This window comes from Telopea speciosissima, chromosome 10 (genome assembly GCF_018873765.1).
Source record: "Telopea speciosissima isolate NSW1024214 ecotype Mountain lineage chromosome 10, Tspe_v1, whole genome shotgun sequence".
In the NCBI taxonomy this organism is placed as follows: domain Eukaryota; kingdom Viridiplantae; phylum Streptophyta; class Magnoliopsida; order Proteales; family Proteaceae; genus Telopea; species Telopea speciosissima.
The window spans coordinates 50,919,852-50,941,838 of NC_057925.1; the positions used below are offsets into that span (position 1 = coordinate 50,919,852).

General features: G+C 37.3%; 1 protein-coding gene and 1 long non-coding RNA gene across 7 annotated transcripts in view; one reads left to right on the plus strand and one right to left on the minus strand.

The window, feature by feature from the left end:
• LOC122642346 (GTPase-activating protein gyp7-like) overlaps positions 1 to 11,152 on the minus strand; it is a 49,481-nt gene extending 38,329 nt beyond the window's left edge. For 5 of the 6 annotated variants that reach the window (XM_043835787.1, XM_043835783.1, XM_043835785.1 and 2 more), the window contains exons 1-3: positions 11,044 to 11,152; positions 10,244 to 10,412; positions 9,868 to 9,963 (exon numbers count right to left, since the gene is read on the minus strand). In XM_043835787.1, coding sequence (XP_043691722.1) covers positions 9,868 to 9,963; positions 10,244 to 10,381 — 234 coding nt within the window. In that variant the 5' untranslated portion in view covers positions 10,382 to 10,412; positions 11,044 to 11,152. The remainder of the gene's footprint in view (positions 1 to 9,867; positions 9,964 to 10,243; positions 10,413 to 11,043) is intronic. The other variant, XM_043835784.1, reaches the window with a different exon arrangement.
• Positions 67 to 14,282, plus strand: LOC122642351. Its single transcript, XR_006330031.1, has 3 exons — positions 67 to 79; positions 5,642 to 5,645; positions 14,147 to 14,282. It is a non-coding gene; the product is annotated as an uncharacterized LOC122642351 (long non-coding RNA).
• Positions 14,283 to 21,987: the final 7,705 nt, after the last annotated feature.

Genomic DNA, 21,987 nt, shown 5'->3' on the forward strand with positions numbered 1-21,987 from the left:
GAGTAATAGGATGGTTTTGGTTTAGCTTAGTGACTCAACGTCTTAACCAAGAACCAAGTAGATTTTCTGATCTATTAAGGTAGACCATGTTGGATATTATTTATATCGGTCAATAGATTTAGTCTGATCAAAGTTGAATTTTGGGAGTCTGATTTAATAAATTGGTTAAGTTTCTAAACTTAATATCTTGACCAACAAATGGATGGGGCAGTTAAAGAGAGTGATTCAGAATTTGAAGAAACGCCTATTGGATTTTGGATCAAAAGGAGGAAGTCCTACGAGACTGTACCATGTTAATGGTGACAATTCTCTGGAGGAAATATGATATTCAAGAGGCTTTTTGGGGAAAATGAAAATGAAATGCAATCCAAGTATCTGCAACAGTTTAGAGATCTTGATATGTAAATTTCGAGGACGAAATTTCTTTAAGGGGGTTGGATTGTAATATCCCGCATTTATTTAGCGATCCAACTAATTGTAAATTTCGAGGACGAAATTTCTTTAAGGATGGTGGATTGTAATATCCTGGAATAATAAGGGAGTTAATTAAATCTTTATCTATTATGTAGATCCTATAGAAGTGACGGAAGGATGATCTGATTTCTGGGAAAGCCCTAAGAGCGCTTTGACCTTGAGACAACCAATCAGGGGTTAGTACTTTGCCTAAAATAATATTTTACTGACTTTTAGGCTGAAATAAGTCCGTACTTAGTCAAGGTTAGTTCCCAAGAGTCATTCTGGAAGTTTTACCAAAAAGGGTAAAAATGTCTTTTTCAAGGTTTTCTAGAGAGAGAGAGAGAGAGACTAAAAAGGGTATTTTTAACATTTCCATAATAAATAATTTAATCAGTAAATCAATAATTAATTTAATAAATGTTCGCTATTTGAATAATAAGTCAATTTCTATTTAGTGCAACCAAACAGACCTTATTCTAATTTGGGCTAAACCTAAACGGGCCTAGTTCTAGTGTGAACGGGCCTAACATTTGTAGGCTTAATAAATTATAATTTAATTATTTCAACTTAATAAAATAACATTATTTTAAAGGATTAATGCTTGGACGATTTTTATAGATTGTGTACATTTTATTTGAGTTTTGGATGAGAGGATTAAGGTGATGTGGCAGTCTCCCATTGGTTGGAGACTTAGCACTAAGAGAATCTTTTCTCTAAGGATAAGAGAAAATCTCCATGGAATAGAATCCTATCAAAATAAGGAAGTTAAGTTAGATTATAACTATCAAATCTGATTTTTAATTAAAAACTCTAAGTTCAAGATTCCTTTTGAAATAATTTTATTGGAGGAAAGCAAATTAGACTTGGAATAGAATTTTGGAAAGAATCATAAAAGGATTTGAATTATTCAAAGAGTTTTAAATCATGAGAATGGAGCTCCCTTTTCCCCTAGCAAAAACGTGAGAGAGAAAGAAGAAGAAAGGAAGAAAAAGGAAAGAAAAAAGGAAGGAAAAGAGAGGAGGAAGAAGAGGACGAGAAAACGATCAGAGTTATTTCCTCGCCTCTATTGCTGGACCTGTAGTTGCAGCGTGCTTATCATTTTCCATTAGAGCACTTTCAAAGCTTCGTTAGGAAATCCGATTTGTCAAGCAAATGGTGAGTTGATTCTATCCCGTACAAATTGACCTTTCCCTATTTGAAAGACCATAACTCACTCAATACAGATCGAAATCAAGTGATTCCAACTCTGTTAGTCAATAGACACTAAAATCTACAAATTTTACAGAAATAGACATCTTCCAATTCCGACTCTAAGTGGATCAAAAGTCAAGTTGAAGTTGAGTAAGGAATTCTGGAATTTTCAAATTTCAGGAGAAGTACACATTGGTTAATTCGACAAACCAGTAAGTGCACTATATGATTCCATGCTTGTATTCTAAATTCCTCTTCGATCATCTATTTGATTTATTCTCCAATGATCTACTCTCTACTTGATTTATTCCCCAATGATCTATGGTCTATTTGATTTGACTTCCAATGCAACTATGTCTATTTCATTTGGTCTATGATGATCTATTCTATCAAAATACTGATCTTATGATTTTATATGATATATCTTAAGCCAATCTATGATCTTGAGTATACTAGACCGCGGCCTTGAGCCTTCTTGAGATATCTCAAAATACAAACAATAGCATCCCAGAGGGATGTAAGAGGAGAGGACAGAAATTGACTCACAACACTGACAAGAAAGGCGATATTAGGTCGAGTCACAGTCAAGTAATTCAATTTTCTAACCAACCTCCAATACTTTTTAGGATCATCTAGAGTATCACCACTTTCAGCTATAAGCTTCACATTCGGATCCATGGGAGTATTCAGAGGCCTAGATCCTAACATCCCTGTTTTTGTAAACAAATCCAAAACATACTTCCATTGAGAAAGCGAAATTACTTTCCCTGACTAAGCAACTTCAATACCCAAAAAATACTTCAATCTTCCAAGATTCTTAGTTTGAAACTTTTGTTGCAGATGCGTCTTCAAACTTTGGATACCTTTAACATCATCTTCAATGATGACAACATCATCAACATAAACAATAAGGAATATCCTCCCTACACCAGATCGTCGGTAAAATACCGAGTGATCACTATCACATTGGGACAATCCAAACTCAAGAACCACTTCAGTAAATCGACCAAACGATGCCCGAGGAGACTGCTTCAAACCATATAAAGACTTCTTGAGTTTGCACACTATACCAGACTCCCCCTGAGAAACAAAACCTGGAGGTTGCTCCATATAGACTTCTTCATAGAGATCACTATAAAGGAATGCATTCTTAACATCTAATTGGTACAATGGCCAATGATAAGTGGCTGCAAGGGAAATCAAAATGCGAACAGAGGCAAGTTTGGCAACAGGAGAGAAAGTATTCAGATAGTCAACACCATAAACCTAGCCATAGCCCTTGGCAACCAACTGGGCCTTCAACCGAGCAAGAGAGCCATCGGGGTTAACCTTGACAACATACACCCAACGGCAACCAATAGCAGACTTACCCGTAGGTAAGGGAACAAGATCTCATGTATGGTTTTTTACATGCTCTGATACCATATAAAAAATAAAAGAAAGAAGAAGGGAGAAGAGAGATGGTTGTAACCTTAGGAGTCACAACCTTGATGTTGGAACTGCCCACTTCAGTCAATATAAATAGAACTAGGGTACAAGAGCAAAAGAGAAAGGACACCCTTAAAAGCCACACCCGTCACCACCATTACTCACACTATCAACAATTTTAAAGTCTTACTAGCGTACCCTACTTTGGTCCTACACAACCTCATTTTGATCTAGTTGCCCACTTAGAATCGATCCTGAAGAGCAAATCCCCTAGGATCCGCCATCACTCATCCTAGGTGGCGACTCCTCATTATGTTTTTCCATCCCCCTGTCGTCATAAACAAGAGAGAGAGAGAGAGAGAGAGCAATATCGCATCACCAGATCAATCCAGGCCAAAGGTCCTCCCATAGTACCTATAGCGGCAACTCCACTGGGGAATGTTTTTTGGTCAAGCTTGTATCACAGACCTCCCATTTAACACAATAATGTTCCCCTTTTGTATATTACACTTGTATGATAACATGTTTGGAATATCTTGATTGTACTAACCGCATCATGTATCATGTTCGAAGTGATATCATCAGATGAGGGTGCTCCCTGTTGTGCCTTAAGGGGAGTTGGGGCACATCATACTAAGCACTTTGAGATCAGTTGATTGCCGCTTCATACACTTACACTTATGCATATACTCATGGCATGGTAAAACTCTAGCCTTATAGCATAGTTGGGCAGAACTCTACTGATGTAGATCCAAGCCTCCTCGAGTTGAAGAAACCACCCTAAGCATAGGGTCATAGTAGGAGTGTAGGAGCCTTAGATTAGTTCTATACTTAGTTTTATTTTTAAGTTTTTAATTGAACCGGTTCACATTGGTTGCATCCAATTGGTTCAATTTAAGTTGGTCTAATTTAAGTGATTTAATTAAGTGTCTTTTATTTTAAGTTATTAGGGGTAGATAGGTCTTTTAACCCTTTTAAAATTTTAAGTTGTTTTAATTAGGTTCACCCCTCCACGATTTAGTGAGGAAGTGTTTTGTTTGATTAGGATTTGGCCTATGGCCTCCTATTATTAATATTGAAATAGTGGGAGGCTCCCCCACAGTTTAGTTTTAAAGAAATTATTTGTTTTGCTGCTGCTGTTGAGCTCTACATGAGTTTGCCTTGCGAGTAACATCAAGGTGAAGGGCTGGTGGATCTCCAGTGACTCCTTGCATCTTGGAGATCGGGAGGTCCTCTTTTAGTTTTCTCAAGCTGTTGTTGCTGCAGATCTTCAAATCAATAAGTGATTTACAGTTTTTTGTAATTAACCTTCTTCTTCTAGTCCTCCAACCAAGCCACACCTATCCTAATTGATCCCCATTGTTTTCCTCCATTAAAAACCCATTGATCTCCATAAACCCTAACTCTTCTAAAATCTGTCCAGCACCATTCCCTCATCAGAATCTCATCAAAATTCAACCACATCCCCCTTAGGCCTCCCCCTCCACTCGATATTCATCTCAGTCCCATCCAACCACTCAAACCCTAATTTACATTGTCTCTGTAAAACCCTGAAAACCCCAAATTCCTGTGTAGACCTAACCAGCCATCAGAATTGCACCATATTACAGCCGAACATCCCTCTCATTGCCCTTAGCCCCTTGCTGTAATTCCAAGTTTAAACCTAATTTCAACCTAAATTCTAAAACCCAAAACCCGAAACCCTAACCCTAATTTCTGAAATTTTAAAATTTTGTTCAAACCTTGTTCAAACCTACACTATTAGCTTCTCCTAGACCTGCCTATTAAAACCATATAAGATTTAACCCCATTCTCATAAACCTAACCCTAGAATTGCCCTAATTTACATCAATTTTGCCCCCATCAAGTTAACCATTCAGCAGGTCCTAGTTATCTGGCTCCTAGTAGGTCTCCTACCTATCTAGAACAACATTATCTACATAGGTTGGGTAAGTCTACGATGAAACCACAAACTCTTGATACTGTATTCATTGGGCCTAGAATATGAATCACGGACGAGGGTGGTCATTAGAACACCGTCAGTACATTCGAATGCCTTAAAAGGAGCATTAATTTGACCACTCTAAGATCTACTGATTGAGCTATATTAAAGGGACACAACAACATATCGATAATTCACAGTGGGGATCTCTATATCAGGTGCCCCCTGTCAAGGGAACCCTTATGTCCTAATCCTACCTATTGCATGCATCGTGTAGGGATTTAGACCATATACGATTAAGGAACACCACAAACTAACTTTTGTAGATTGTTTAAGGCTTGGGGTAGAACTTCCTTTAATATGTTCTATTTAATGTGAAGAGTCATCCATCACAAGGCAGATTGGGGTTTTCCCTTGGTATTAGATTCATATTGTTTTATAACTACATCAATGATGGTTCACACACTGCAATATTGGTGTCGTGGCTATACTCCTACAGCGCCAGTCCAATGTCGCACAAGTTTCAACCTGGTAAAGGTTCCACACTACTACCCTGGTGCCAAGGGAGGACCAAGTTTGTTACACGGTACCTGACAATTGTATCAAAATAGAGCCGGTTATGAGGTTTGTTCTTAGCCAAGCCGCCTTTGTTGCTAAAAAAACAATAGTTATTTAAGTAAGCTCTATCCGATATTTGTAGCCTAACCAAGTCAACTGAGCATTTTGGGAAATAAAATGAAAAGTATCGACTCCCATGCTAAAGGGGGGCATCTCGTTGTGGCATGGACTTCGTTACTTTTCACTAACCCTTCCACATTTCCACCGGAATGGTACTATCAATCAAGACAGAATTAGGTTAAAAGCATATTGCCAGGTGAACTAACCTTGTTTGTTCATAAGATTGTCTTTGTGCATCTCATCAATCATTATTTCTCTTTTTGGACCCATATTGCTTATGTAAGGTACAATTTCACGTCAAAAGGACTACTCGTTAGTCATTACCCGCATGGACCTGCCTTGGTGACAGAATAACCCGAATCAGTCCCGCTCCATCCCTGCTTTCTTTGCCCCAATATACATGAAACCAACAAGAGCTCCCTCTCGCACCACCTCAAGAATTAGAACCCGGTTAAACAGCCTCCCAGTAGACCAAGCATGGACCCAGCAGGCAATGACCCTCTGAAGTGCAGTTAAGTCAGCGGATTGACCAATTACACGGAGAGATAATAGAAATTGTTATGAAAATAGGGAATTGGAATTAGCATCAGCACCAATCCCGATATACCTTGGGTGTTAGGTTATTTCTTTTATTTTTAATTTTTCCTGTTTTGCCCTTAAGTGATTATTATATAATGAATGGAAGTAGGGAGTCCCAACACACGGTTGTGACTCCCCAGAGTTGCACCAACACTTTTGTTCTCCCTCTTTTATTCTTTGCATGGTATCAGCGCAAGATCCTTAGTTACTGCTACACGTTCATGAAGGATTTATTGTTCATTTCTTTTCTTTGATATCAATCAATATTTATTGAATCAATATATTCAAGTTTGCGCTTCTCAAGATTTTCAGTTTGAAGAGGTGCAGCACCCGGTGCTGCTATTTGGTTGCTTGTAGAGACTAGTTTATGATCAAACGAAAGAACTAGGTATTTCTTTTGGTGGTTGTGGATTTTGCATCAGTTCAGGTCTCTCTGAGTGCAGTTTTCAGAATCGAGTGTATTGATTTTTTATGATTGTGGTATTTTCTTCCTGAATCAATTTGGTATGTGTATAATTATCGTTTTGTGGGATCTCTTTTCAGTTGGGATCGATTTTCTTTGAGATATCCCTTTTTTTTAGGGATCAAGTTTCTGTGGGATACCTTTTCAGTGTGTGATCGATTTTCTGTGGGATCTCTTTTCAGTTTGGGATCGATTTTCTGTGGGATCCCTTTTTCAGTTGGGATGGATTTTCTTTGGTTTGATGGCTGATTCAAAAAAACACTGTGACTGAGGTGGTGTCTTTGCCTTCTCATCGGATCATTGAGAAGAAATTAGGAGCTTCTAATTTTACAGGCCGTGATCAACAAAGTCATCTGACGACAACAAAATCCGCTACTGATGAGTCGTGGAACACTGTTGATGCATGGATTTTGGGACAGATTTTAAACTCTATGGAGAACAGATTGCTGATATGGCAACGCACATCGACACTATGAAGAAGTTGTGGGAGTATTTGAATATTTTGTATTCTGGACAAAACAATTTATCACGGATTTATTGTCTCAGGAGTTCTATCAGGTTGATAGAAAGGGTCGTCCTTTGACCCAATACTTTACTGATTTTAAGATGATGTATGAAGAGTTGAATTCACTACTTCCTACTAGTTCTGATATGTCTCAGATGCAGAACCAGCAGGAGCAACTTGCGGTAATGGGTTTCTTAGGTGGTCTTGGTAAGAAAAATATGACTCTGTTCATTCCAGTATTCTTGGTCGTGATAAGGTGGCTTCTCTTGCAGACACTTTCTCTCGGGTTCTCCGGGTAGCCCGTGAAAACTCTCATGATTCTACACCGGTTGATAGTTCAGCCCTTGCAATTTATACTCCTAACCGTGGGAATGACAATGGAACTAGTAATGGTGGTACTCATGGTCATGAGAATGGTAGTGGTTCTAGTAAAATTCTCAATCTTGGTACACAGTCTACTTCAGATAGTTCAGTCGACCAGGTCATATTCAACGATTTTGTTGGAAACTTCATGGCCCAGCAACAGTTTGCCAATTCAGCTGCTAGTAGTGAACCTGCTGCTCCACCATCTTCACAATCTTAGGGTAGGATGGTGAAAATGTCTGATGAAGATTATGCAAGGTTTACTCACATCTCTCAGCTTTCCCAACCCTCCACTGCTACTTTTATCCAAATAGGTAATGCCACTGCATGTTTCTCCTCTTCTTCTCATCCCTGGATCATTGATTCAGGTGTATCTGATCAAATGTCCGGAGTTTCAGGTAACTTTTCTTCTTTTCACACTTCCAATTCCACTGTTACTTTACCCAATGGTTCTTTAGCAAAGGTTACTGGCACTGGAACTGTTCATCCGAACTCTTCTTTGTCATTATCTTTTGTTCTTCATTTACCTGATTTTCCCTTTAATCTCTTGTTTGTCAGTAAACTTACTAAGGCATATACTGTTCGGTAACTTTTTATCCTGATTCATGTTTGTTTCAAGATCTTACGACGAAGAAGATGATTGGTAGGGGGTGTGAAAAAGTTGTATCTACTTGAGGACTCTTCTTCTGTTGCATGATCAAATGTTTTGTCTCCACATCAAGTTCACTGCCGTTTGGGTCATCCGTCTTTACAAAGTTTAAAGAAACTTGATTCTCATTTTAGTTCTCTTTCTAGTTTAGAATGTGAGTCGTGTCAGTTTGGGAAGCTCCACCGTGTGAGTTATTCTTCTTGACTCAATAAAGGGTCTACGCACCCATTTGCTTTAGTTCATTCGGATGTACGGGGCACTTGTCTTGTTGCGTCTAAGTTGGGATTCTGATATTTTATTATTTTTGTTGATGTCTTGATGACTATTCTAGAGTCACTTGGCTTTACTTAATGAAACATCGTTCCGAGTTATTTCCCATTTTTTGTGCATTTGTTACTGAAATTCAGACTCAATTTAATACGTCTATTCGCATTTCACACAGTGACAATGCCAAAGAATATTTCTCTGCTCCTTTTTCTTCTTCTATGATTGACGGCAACATGATTCACCAATTGTCTTGTTCAAACACACCACAACAAAATGGTGTTGCTGAACATAACAGACATTTAATGGCAGTTACTCGGTCTCTTCTTTTTGAATGAAGGTGCCTAAAATTTTTTGGGCCAATACTATTTTGACTACATGCTATCTTATTAATCGCATGTCCTCTTCTGTTTTACATGGTATACCTCATTCTTTGTTGCTTCCGTCTGAACCACTGTTTGTTCTACCACCATGTATTTTTGGGTGTGTTTTATTTGTGAACATCATCCGAGTTCATCAAAATTGGATCCTAAAGCTATCAAGTATATTTTTCTAGGATATCCGCGTACCTACAACGGCTATCGGTGCTTCTCTCCTGCATTACAAAAATATTTTGTCACAGCCGATGCCTCTTTCTGGTGAGGAAGAGGACCAGTGGCAGTGGGCGTGAGGATAAAGGGCTTTATCTACTTAATTCAACATCTTTTGGGTCAAGTGTTGGGCAGTCTTTTGTTAGTGAGAGTAATACAAGTGGTAGGGGTGAAAATGGGATTGATAATGTTATGTTGTGGCATCAACACCTGCAACATCCTTCTCCTTCTGTTATAAAGAAACATTTGTCTCACTTGTTTTCTGATATACCTAACTCGTATGCTCTGCAATGTGAATCTTATAAGTTTGCTAAACATTGCAAATCTCATTATCCTTATAACGGCAAAAAAACTGCTTCACCTTTTCACATTGTTCAGTCTGATGCTTAGGTGCCAGCCCCACGACCTCTTTGTTTGATTTTTGTTATTTTGTTACATTTGTTAATTATTATTATTCTTGAAATATTTGGCTATATCTCATGAAGCATAAATGATGTGTGTATTATTTTAGGAGTTTCTATCAAATGTGTGTATTGAATTTGAATCCAAAACTAAGATTGTTAGAACAGATAAAGGGGGTGAGAACATGTTTACAAGTATTCAAAATTTTTTTGTTAAGCATGGGATAATGCATAAACTATCTTGTGCTGATACACTTCAGCAAATTTCAAGCTATTCCACCAACAGAATATCTTGATGCAAGATTTCTATCATCCCATGTTCCAAATCAAGGTGGAAGGATATTGAGAAAGAGCTTACCCCCCGTTGTATTCGGCTAAGCACTTTCGCTATATCCAAATGACCATCTTGAGAGAATGCAGACTGCCACTTTCTAGCACTGAGAGTTTTCCCAGGCTGTGGACATAAATAAACTTAAATAAGAACCAATAATCATGCAAGCAAGAACAACTTATAAGAACCAAATAAAGAAGAGCACATGCAGAGTGCCCCTGCACTGTTTGTCTTCCAAATAAACAGCCTTTTCTTTTCCATTTTTCATGTTAAATAAAAGGACACTACATAAAACTAAAAAACATAAAATCATTAATCCTCCACAAATGTGAATAATGCTGACACATAAATTTTAAAAAATAAGAAAGAAAATGATCACAAGAATACATGAAAGTAAACGCACCTTGTTCTTAAATTTGGTTTTTGGGACTTCATCTTGACATTCCGGTCTGACCGCAAAGAAATCAGTAGAATCTGCAGAAGCAGACTTCATATAAATCCCTCGAACACCTTCACAACAAGCACCACAATGACCAACCATGTTGATTAGTTACCAAAATCACTCAATCACTCCTTCATTGATTCTTTCGCGGAGTCATTAACCATCTCAAGAAAAAAGGAAACTGTCTAACACTGAAGGTTAAATATTATCTATCCCTCAGAGCCTCAGAGGTCTTTTCTCAAACAGGAATTGGACCCAAACTACATCTCTCACCAGCAATACAACTTTAAATCTCAGTCCCCAACACCCCCTCCCATCCCACACCCTTTTCTAAGAGCCCATCGTTTAAAACATAATATCAATTCTGAACATCTAAACAACTATTTCAAGAACCCAGTAAACAAAATCATATTTTTTTTCTTCTTTGGGGACCGCAATTGCAGAAGGGGAAAAAATTTCCTTATTTTCTTATTTCGTGACTTTATAGTTTATACCTCTTTTTTTTTTTTGGTAATAATAGTTTATACCTCTTCGTTTGGTTCCTTCTCACACTAGGAAAATGGAATAAAGGAGCGAAAATCATAGCCAAAAAGCAAAGCAGCCTTTTATTCATCAGTAGTGCAGAAAAGCGATGAAAATGGAAGTCTCCTGCTTGTTCCATCAAATACTATTGCATTTGATTTTTATTTTATTTTTTTTTTGGTTGATTTTCATTATTTTTCTATATAAAAAAAGAAAGAAAGAAAAAAAGAAAATGATAATGAAAAACTCTACCTCAATCGAGCTCCGTGAAATCCAGATAAAGAACTCGACGAACGAAATCCAGATAAAAGAAGGTCATCAGATCTCGACTTCTCTCATTTTCAATTTCTTTCTTTATTTATTTCTTCTTCTTTTTTTTGATGAATCTCTTTCTTCTTTTTTTTGTCTCTCCCTCTTTCTTTTTTTGTCCCCCAACTATTTCTGGTTGCGTTCCAGAGGAGGAGGGAGGAAGGGAGAGAGATGATGAAATGGCAGTTGGTGTGTCTCTTTCCACGTCGTTTGTAATTTTTGTGAATTTTCACCTTCCCGCTCGCGGCCCGAATTTGATTGAATTTCCATTGAAAGTACCAGGAGATCCCTACCAACACAAACCAAATTGGCAAATTGTCATCCTAAGTCTTTTCCGTACTTAGGTTTTTTTGGTCAATGTGGTTTCCATGTATCATGTTTGAAGTCAAAAATCAAATCAAAATCGTTTATCGCAACTAAACAGAACCATTTAAACTGAAACCGTGAAACTGTCTAATAAATAGTTTGGTTATGGTTTCAAAATTAAACTGAACTAGACCATTTAACCAAAATAAACCTTTTAACACTTAGATATGTACATAAATGTGTCAAAATCAAACAAAAATCGTTTACCGAAACCGTGTAACTATTTAATAAATGGTTTGATTATGATTTCAAAATTAAAACTGTTTAGTTAAATGGTTTAATCGAAATCAGACTGTTTAACACCCTTTAGCAAGGAAAAAAAATCCTCTCCAATTCCTTAAAAGTGCAGTTCGGGGTTGGGATGTCACCACCTGATAGGCATGACATTCAATGGTCCAAGCTCAAGAAGAAAGGGAAAAAAAAAAAAAAACTAACTGAATTGCGCTCGAACTGTTGGATGTCGTATCTGCAAGGTGGCGACATCCCACCCCCAAACTGTACCGCACTGTACATGTCAGAAATTGAAAAGGATTTTAATCCCTTTGGCGCCTACCTCTAGCAAACAACCTGTAACCTCTTTTTTTTTATTTTTCTCTTCTTTTATTGTTTTAAAGTTTAAACTTTGACTAGTCAACCTTTTTTGAGATGTGCAGAACAGCAGAAGATGTAAAATCAACCAGATTAAAATTATTTTCTAGAGAGGTTTGTTTGATATTAAAAAACTGCTCAACAAAATTGGACTAGTGATTACTTCACCTTATTGGAGTGCCTCTATGACACTTGCCCAGAGAATCCTCTCCCTTTTTCAAGATACATTAATTTGTGTTAGGGTAAATCTGTAAGTTCTATAAGGAGAACATGAGTGTGCATAGATTTGGAAGGGATGAAACATTAAACTATAAATAAAAAATAAGTTTCCCATGTCGCTTGTGTGAGAAGAATCTTCCTTATCATACCAATTGCGATGTGGGAAATAGTGTTGCCCACAGGGGCTACATGGTTAAACAAGAGAGAGAACCTCAATTCAAGGCAACATGATCAGAATGTGAGAGAGCATGAGAAAGCATCTCCACACCTACTACATGGGAATCTTTTCCCGATATAAAATTTGGGCAATGGTTCTATGAGCTACTGGGGTACCAACGCTCCCTCATAATTTATTTAGGAGAGATAAAAATGAATTAAAAATTCTCTTTGAGGAGAGAAGGGTTTGCATGCGGCTCAAAGACACTTCTCCCATAAAATTTACATGTAGTAGTGGCCTTGATGTGTGAAGTTCCTTTTTGCTCCAGACCAGACTTGGTCTGTTTTCTTTTGGGTCGATGTTAGAAACGGCCTTGGCTTTCCTGGTGTCAACGTAAGATTACTCTATGTCGGGGTTTGTCAGAAAGTTAGCCAACTTGCTCATCTCGTTGTCCGACCTTTGATGATGTTTTCCGACATTGGTTGGACTATGTAATGTCAGCTGAAATTTTGCCGACATCGATGGTTCTTCATTGTGCCATCCAAGACTCACCAAGTTTGCTAGCAACGGCTAGTATTCATGTATCTCTTTGAAGGACACATCTCTTGGGAAGATGATTCCAAGGGGTCCTCCTATATAGAGGACATTTTGGACACTTGTTGAGGAGTCTTCCAAGTGTTCTACGTACTCTCTTTCTCTCTCTCTTTTGTTCATATTATGTCTCAAATTCTCTATATGCATGGTTATGCCTCTAGTTTTCATTGTTTTGAGATTTCTTTCTATCCCATCCCTTTGGTTGATTAAGCACAACATGAGTGTGTCCGACATGATTTAGTAAGCGAGTGCAATAACTACTATAAGGGCCTATGTGGTTGTTTAATCTTTGAGGCTAATTCGCAAAACCCTCTTGCACCATAGGGGCGTCTAGAATCTTAAGGGCTTATGGGGCAGGTCCACACTCTCCCTCTTGTTCACATACTCTCTCAAAATCTCTCTATGGTTATTAACTTATGCCTATAGTTTTCCACTGTTTAATTTGAGGGATCTTTCTATTTCATTCCTTTGGTTGATTGAGCACAACCCGTGTGTCCCGACATGACTCAATAAGTGAGTGCAACAACTACTGGAAGGGTTTGTGGAACCGTTTTATCTTGAAACCGATTTGCAAGAATCCTCTTGCACCATATGGGCGTCTACAATCTTAAGGAGAGTGACTGATGTCACGACTGAGCCCCACCGATCCCTTGAGATTCTTCATGTATTTGCAGATTCGTGATGCAGTGTATAGTGCTTGAACTTACCATCTTCAACTTTGGTTTGTATGCAACTTAGATAAGTAATCTATACCCCTTGTTGGTTACATGCAATATCACTGATGTTTTGGATGATTAATTTCCAACATCACCTCTAATTTTTATGTATACTACGGTACTACCCCAATGTATGGCCCAATATTGGTAGAAACTTGAGAGATCTCAAACAAAATGAAAGGCAACTCACCTTCAAAAACACACTCTTAAACTATATTAAGTTTTCACAAAAGTGCCCTCTAAGTAGTTAAAATCAAAGATCTTAGATACTCCAAACCCTTAAGACAAGAATTCAAGATCTAATTACAAAATCATTATCCCCAATGTGAAGGATTAGGTGATACTGTGTTGAGTAATATTTAGCTTCCTTGGGACTTAGGAGACCTTGGGTAGTGGATATTTGATGGCATTCTTGATTATTTTCTTCCTTGCAGCTTCCCCAAGATCAATGCCACACATATCAGCCAGCCTAATGAGGTATAACAGCACATCAGATAACTCCTCCCCAAGATGCTCTTTATCAGATTCCTCCCAATTTGGTAAGCCCTTGGGCACTTCTCCCCTCCATTGGAATATTTCTGATAGCTCTCCAACCTCACCAACCTATGCATCACAAAGGGGAAAAGAGGGGGGGGGGGGGGGGAGGTTCATCAATATAATCAACATCACCACCACTCTTCTCTTCATCATTGGAAAAAAAAAAAAAGAAGGAAAAAAGGTACAAAAGATGACCACCATAATACCAACATCATAGTTTTAAAAATTGGGAATTGGATTGATGAATCGGCCGATTCAAATCAGAATCAGTTGTAATCTATCCCAATTTTGACTAATCTTACATGGCCAATTTACGCCAAAAAACCCTAGAATCGATGAGTTTTTTAGCAGACAATGGGTGAATTGCCACACCCCCCCCCCCCCCCAACAAAAAAAAAAACACTTAATATTGGTTAGGTCCAAGTAATTAGTTGTAGAATTACTTCCTAGAAAGTAATTAATTAGTGAAAGATCTCCTATTATATTATATAGGGAGGATGGAAAGTAGGGAAGGGGAAGAAGTAAGGCCAGTATCCCAAAACCTCAGATTCTGATCCAAGGTTAACATCTAAATGTTAACTAATTAGATGCTCAAAAGATTTATGTGGAATTTGTGATAACAATATCCAATTTAAAAAATAAATAAATAAAAGAAACTTTTGAAAGAAAGTCTCGGAATATATACTTGTTCGGACAGTATAATTCCTCTTATTGCTATTAGAAAAATGAATTCATTTGACTTTGAAGGAGAGGGGAAAGGTATGAGATGGAATGGAAACATCTCTAGGGATTGAAAACTACAATCTGAAATGTACATCCATGAAAAAATATGGAAAATTAGCTCTTTTGTGACTATTGGATTATACTTATTTCACCAAAATGATCCACACTATAAAAATTAGGAAAAACTATCAGATTACCCAAAATTGAGTTTCACAATTCCAAAATATCTATCAACAACTTTGGATTATTGAGATAGACAAAAGAAAGATGTTTATTGTGAAAATTTCGAAAATAATGATCAGGGTACATATGGGTTTGATCAATTTTTATGGAAATGCCCTTCCCCTTCGTTTGATTCGAACTGTTTGAAGTTGCTATAAAAATTAGAAAAAACTATTAGATTACCCAAAATTGAGTTTCACATTATCAAAATATCTATCAACAGCTTTGGATTATTGAGAAAGCCAAAAAAAAAGATATGTATTGTGCAAATTTCGAAAAAAAAAATGACCGGGGTACATATGGGTTTTTATTTTTACGAAAATGCCCTTCTACTTCGTTTGAAAACTATTCGAAACCAATGAAGGAATTTCATCGGCAACGACGCAGATAATAAAGATGGAAACAACAACAACAACAAATTAAACAGGTAATTGAAGGAAGATTTAGAACTAACCATTGCAAGGAGAAGGTTTCTAGGGCTATGGTATGGTTCCCAATCTCTTGCTTTTGCAAATTCCTCCAGCTTCCTTGAGAAATCCTTTATGGTTATATCTATCACCTTTTCCTCTCTTTTCTCTTTGCCTTCTTCTTCTTCCCCTATTACTCCATCCATGACTTTGTTGTTGTTTTTTTCAATTCACCTTTGGCATTGAAGCCTAAGGTCCTTCCTTCAGTTTTAAAGACCAAATAAAATATTTTTGGAAGGAATATATCCATTGAAATCCAAAAATATTGCAATAAATTAAGAATTAAGAAAATGATACTGTACTTGAGATTGCAAACACCGATGATGTCACTATTCCAAATCAACGGTCGATAGTGTAGAGACACAAAATTAAAATATGATTAGTACCATATGAAATGCTTCTTTTAGGTGATAGCGTAAGGGAAGAAAAAGTCTGAGCTCAACCTCAGTCTGTTGAAATTATAAGGTAATATTCCCTTCCCTTTTCTCCACCTGATGATGTCTATCTTTTGATTGATAAGGCAAGTTGTTAAAGGCTGACCTCAGCTGTAGCTGTCTAGATCATACCATTTATAAATCATCCATAACTTCATTTATAAGTTTGGTGTTTGATGCTTTAATTAACTTCCTTTTTTTGGGGAAAAAGAAGGTTGTTTGGTCGCGTGGTTCCTGCACTCAGACAAAAGAGTGTGTGAAATTATCGTTCAGACCTTTCTGAAATAAAAAATATATATCATTGTTGATGCCTTTACTTGCACTCTCATTGGCCCCGCACAGGTTTAGGGATTACTTGACCAAGTAGCGATCGATCTCTTGCCCATTTTAGAATTAGAGTATCTTAGGTAGGATCAAAATATTAATTATGAAACAGCATATAGAATATCTTTTGGTGCACTATACATGGTCCTGATTCAATTCACCCACCTAGTCTTCCATCATTTATATTTACGAGCTGTCTTGAATATTACCTAGGTGAAATGACTAAAATATCCCTAAATAGATGCTCTTCTTTATTGTTGGGGTAACTTTTGAAAAGAAAAAAAATATGAAAATTTTTATAGTTGATTTCTTTAATAAACAGTGTATAGGCACTGGAGTATGAAAGCATTTTTAGTAAAGACACTCGAGAATCATATTATAGTAACTTAAATAAGATTAAGGTGGGCATATACCCATTAGTTCACTTAATATTTGATGTTTAAGATGAATCTCATAGATATATTTAAATGTCAACCCCCTCCCCCCCGTCCCTCCACACACAAAAAAAAATGATAGTTTGGAATTACAATACATCACGAATGCACAATGGTCTGGGAGGGGCAAAATTGATAGTGGGCAAGCCTTGGTGCAATAGTTAAGTTGCGCTATTGCAACCATCAGGTTGCAGGTTAATTTGAAATATGAAAAACAGCCTCTCTGCAAAGGGGGGTAAGGCTGGATATATTTGACCCTCTTGGACCCTGCAATTGTGGGAGCCTTGTGCATTGGGATAACACTCCTTTTTAATGCATCACAATATTAAGATCAAGTTCAAGGCTTTGCTCCTAGTTGATAGAAGTAAGCTATTTAATGTTTTTTAAATAAAGTTTGTTTAGATTCTAAATCTAAATCATTTACAACTAACCTGTTTAAAACAATAACAAAAAAATCATTTAAAGATAATCTTTTGTAGGATGATTAGACAATATTCATAATTGGGTCTTGGGCCCTTATTATATTTAAGCTCTCAAGTCCCAACCATAGCTCGTATCAAATTGATTCTTTCTTATCAAGATTTGCATCTAATTGATTTCCTTTGGATTGTTAAGAAGCTTTCATAATTCAAAGCTATTCTCTTGCCATTTTTTTTAATTAAAGAAAATCAAAGTACTTTTTTTTTTGGGAGGGGGGGGGGGGTGGGTAAGAATCAAAGTACATTAAGAAAAAAGAAGTTCTACAAGATTCTTTGTAAAGCAATCCTTTGCCATTTGTTTCGAAGATTGTCTTGAAAAATGTTCGATCAAACTTCAAAGATTTCATTCACATTCTAATCCGTAAAAGGAAGTTTTGCATGCATCAAATAAACCTTCTTTTGCTTTAAACTTCTACTTTATTTTTGGTGAAGCAATCACTGGCCAGTTAAGTGGTATAAAATGGATCTAAATATTGCTTTAATATTTCAACTTTTACTATTAAATAAAAAATGGTAGAATATCCCCCCCCCCCCCACACCCTTCCTCAACCCTTAAGGTATATATTGGTCAAGGACCTAAATCATGGGTATGTGATTATGTCTGTTATAAGAAGTCTAAATAACTAATTAAGGAGTAGGAGATCTTCGTGATCATAAGAATATCTATTTGTGGATGCAAAGATAAGATAAGAAATGCCTATTACTTTTAATATACGAGCTAAAGGGAAAGGATAAATGCCCTTTAATATTCTACCATTGGAATAATATACATCATAAGATGTAAAAAGTAGGACCCACATATTGTGATCAGTGGTTCTCGTCAAAAGATCTCATTGGTCAGCATACCAAGCCATTTTATTTCCACTAACACCTTAATTTCATGGAAAAAAGGGTGTATCAATGCATGAGGCTCCTGCCTCTGCGGGGTCTGGGAGGGTCATAATGTACGCAGTCTTACCCTTACTTCACGGAGAGGCTGTTGTTGTTGGGGTATGATGTTTTTGTATTATATCACTTTCATAAGTGGGTTGATGCCGAAGGGCCATTAAGAGGCCATAGGGGCAGATGACCTTGAGGTCCAAAGTAATCGGTCCACCTTGTGCGTTAATCTAGGTTACTAGTGGGGCCTCGATGATCTAGCTGGTCCACATGGGGTTCGGGGGAGCCAGCCCCGGAGAAATTTTTTAGGATTACATGGGTATTTCATAAAATTCTTGTATTGGGTTTCGCTATAAATTTGTAGCGAGGGTTCTTTTTCTGTAATGCAATCTGAGAGAGGTGTTAGGAGTTAGGACGAGTGGTTGTAACCTATTCTCCATTGATAGTGAAATAGATCTCATCTCACCATGGACATAGGCAATCTTACCGAACCACATAAATCCTTGTATACATTGTGTGATTATTTGTTTGTGATTTTTATTCTTTTATGCATCGTTATAGATTTTGTTTTCTACATCAATGGAATAATCTTACTGTTGCGTTGTGGTCCACCCTCAATACCCTTCATGGAACTATAATATAAATTCCTTTTTTGAACAGTGATAGTGGAATAAATTGCAATCAAGTTTATCTATTAATTCCCTTGTGGGACATGGATGGAACTTGAGACTTGTTAGGTAGGGATGGAAATCATAATAATAAAACTTGGAGGAAGAGTTCTCTGTGGGGGAGCATGGCCCTTGAGTGCGTTTAGGGGCCAATGGAAGCACACGCCGATGCATCACAAGGGCAGACATTATTGTCTTTCATGGGGGTCGGGGCGTTCATTTTGTCCCCTCTGTGTCTGGACGTATTGCACACACTCCTCCATAGAGTTCTTTTTCCTTAAAACCTGATATTACTCTATGATTCCAAGTTTAAAGAGTATCCACGACTAATGGCTTTTGCAACATGGAAACCTAGGGTAATCCATAATTTCCCTTACAATTTCAAGGAGTGGATAGGTTTAAGATTACTAAAGAAATATTAGAGGGCAATGCTAACCAGTCAATCTATAAGATTTGTTCGCAAAAGAGTTTCCTACCAGAGAAATTAGACAAGCAACCCCTCTCTCATTTTCTCATGGTGTGCCAAAGGTCTATCTAGAATTGCTTCATCCAACTCTTCCTCTAGCAATGACATTAAGATCCATACCGCAGAACAAGAACTTTGGGATCTTCATGTCTTGTTTGCAGATGATATCTGTTTTTGGTTCATAGAGTTTTCATATTGGGACTATCTAAATGACACCTCTATAGGTCTATTTAGAATTTAACACCTTCATTTAATTGTTTTTGTATTAACCTTACCCCCTTTTTTTCCCCCTAAAGTTAGGGGTATAAAAAAGATTTTTAAAAGTAATTTAAAAGTGATTTATTATTATGTCATAATCAAAAGCTATCATTGTCTTGCATATTTTTAAGTATGCATGTGAAATTACAGTAATTACCCTCATTAGAAAAAAATATGTTATACTTTAAGGGCAAAAAAAAGTAAGGTTAAAAATTAAAAAAGATATCTCCACTGTTTTGGAGGCTTCTACCAGCTCCTCCTAATTCAACTAAAACAAAAAGTCTCCCCTCCCCCAACCCAATAGATATCAAGGTGAAGATGTGACTTGATCACAAGTCTTGGTGGCAACATGCCACAGGCTTTACTTTCTGAACATCTGTTGGAATAATGTATTTTGGCAATTGTCCTTAATTGTGTTTTGGTGATATAAATATGGTTAATTAGGTGTTAGTCTAATATATAGACACTTTGTGATGACCCAAAATGTGATTATGATGGTCCCTAGGAATACTAACACGTTTATTGGTTGTGAATGATCAAAATATTCCCACAATCTCACATTGAACATAATTGGATTTCATCAAGCATCCAACAATAATATAATGGAGAAAACAAGCAAGATATATTCGAATAAAATTTTTGAAGTCTTGGTCACACCTTAGAAGCTTCGCAAAATCATGAAATTCAAGAGTTGATGAATTTCAAGACGTGGAGCAAGCTTGAGCATTAAAATATGAAGGTGATCGAGATCAAGGTAGTGGATGTAGGGGCTGTTTTTCTTGAACCACTAGAAAATTGCGTTCCTCTTTACTTCTCATGTGTATGTTCACTTGCACGTACGTGCAGATGATCCATTCTCTTTGTTGGGGGCTCTGTGTCAGACTAGGATCGAGCCTAACCTAATCCAACTCACTTTTGATTCAGATGGGCTGGGTTAGGTTTAGGTTGAAGATACCAAACTGATTATGTTTGGGTGACGAATCATGCTCCACATGCCTAATCCAAAACATTGTGAAATTATGAATTTTGAGTATCTACGGGCAAGGGTTACGGTTGATGTGACAATTTAAATTATGGATCGAGATATATTAAAACGGTTAGGGGCCGTTACATTCAGAAAAGGTTTGTGAACTCTGAGGATCACATTCAACAGTAACGGTTTTAGTCTGCTGTTAGTTATTGTGTGAAAGGACTATTTTACCCTTGTACTAAAACATTAGAATTAAACTTACAATACTACCCTTCCTTCATCTTCAACATTGGTCAAGGGTAATTTAGGGATCTAAATTTATTTAACTGCTTGATATCATCACTTAACAGCATAAAACTAACGTAAGGGACTAATTTATCATTTTGGGATCTAAACCAGGGAGTGATTTGAGTTTTTTCAAAAACCAGGGGGTGATCTATAAAATAACTTCCTTATGCGACCTATATTCAATATAATCTAGATGAGATATTTAAAGACATTACCAAATTGTTTTCGATACCAATATTTATAGACAAAAATCTAATCATAATATGTGAAAGGAAAAAAGATCCATACCAGGTTACGTGGAGTTTCAATTGAGTGCGCAAAATTACTGTTTTATCCCTTGTGAAATAAAAAATCACATCCATGTTGATGCTTCTACATGAGTTTTCATTGCCCCCCATGAGGGTTTAGAGGCCACGAAGCCTAACAACAATCTCTTGCCCTGTGTAAAATATCTAAAATCAAGGGTACAAGATCCCATGGCCAGCAACACTCATGATTTCCATAATCAATCCAACGAACCAAATAGGTAGAACTGATCCAAATTTCTAGTCGAGAATCCCATTTGCAACGCCCTTTGCAATCTGTGCAATAGTCTTCTGACTTGTGTGCCCTTTTCATAATTTAATATAGGAGAAATATTCTTTGCGTTGGACGCATGGGGCACGCCCAGACACATGGGGGGGGGACGGCGGAAATGATCGGCGTGCCCCCATGAATGGCAGAAATTCATCTCCCAATGTGCCAGCGGACGAACTCTCATTAGTTGCCGCGCATAGTGTAGCCTCCGCATCCCACACAGAGAACACTCCCCCTGTAAAATAACTAACCTTACTACATACTTGTATTTTACTAGATGGGTGTGGCATCCTCTATGGACCTATACTTGTCTGGACCTTTGGGCGGGGTCGAAGCATGGGTTAGTTCAAAGATAATGTAAACCTAAAGCCCAGGTTAGGCCTCCTTGGTTCTTGGTTCTTGGTTTGGGCTAGAGTTAACCCAGCCCCATGACCATCCCCTCTCTAGTCTACTTTTATATATAAATGCTCCTAGAAACCCTACATTCATTTTCTTTCAGAGAGAAGAAA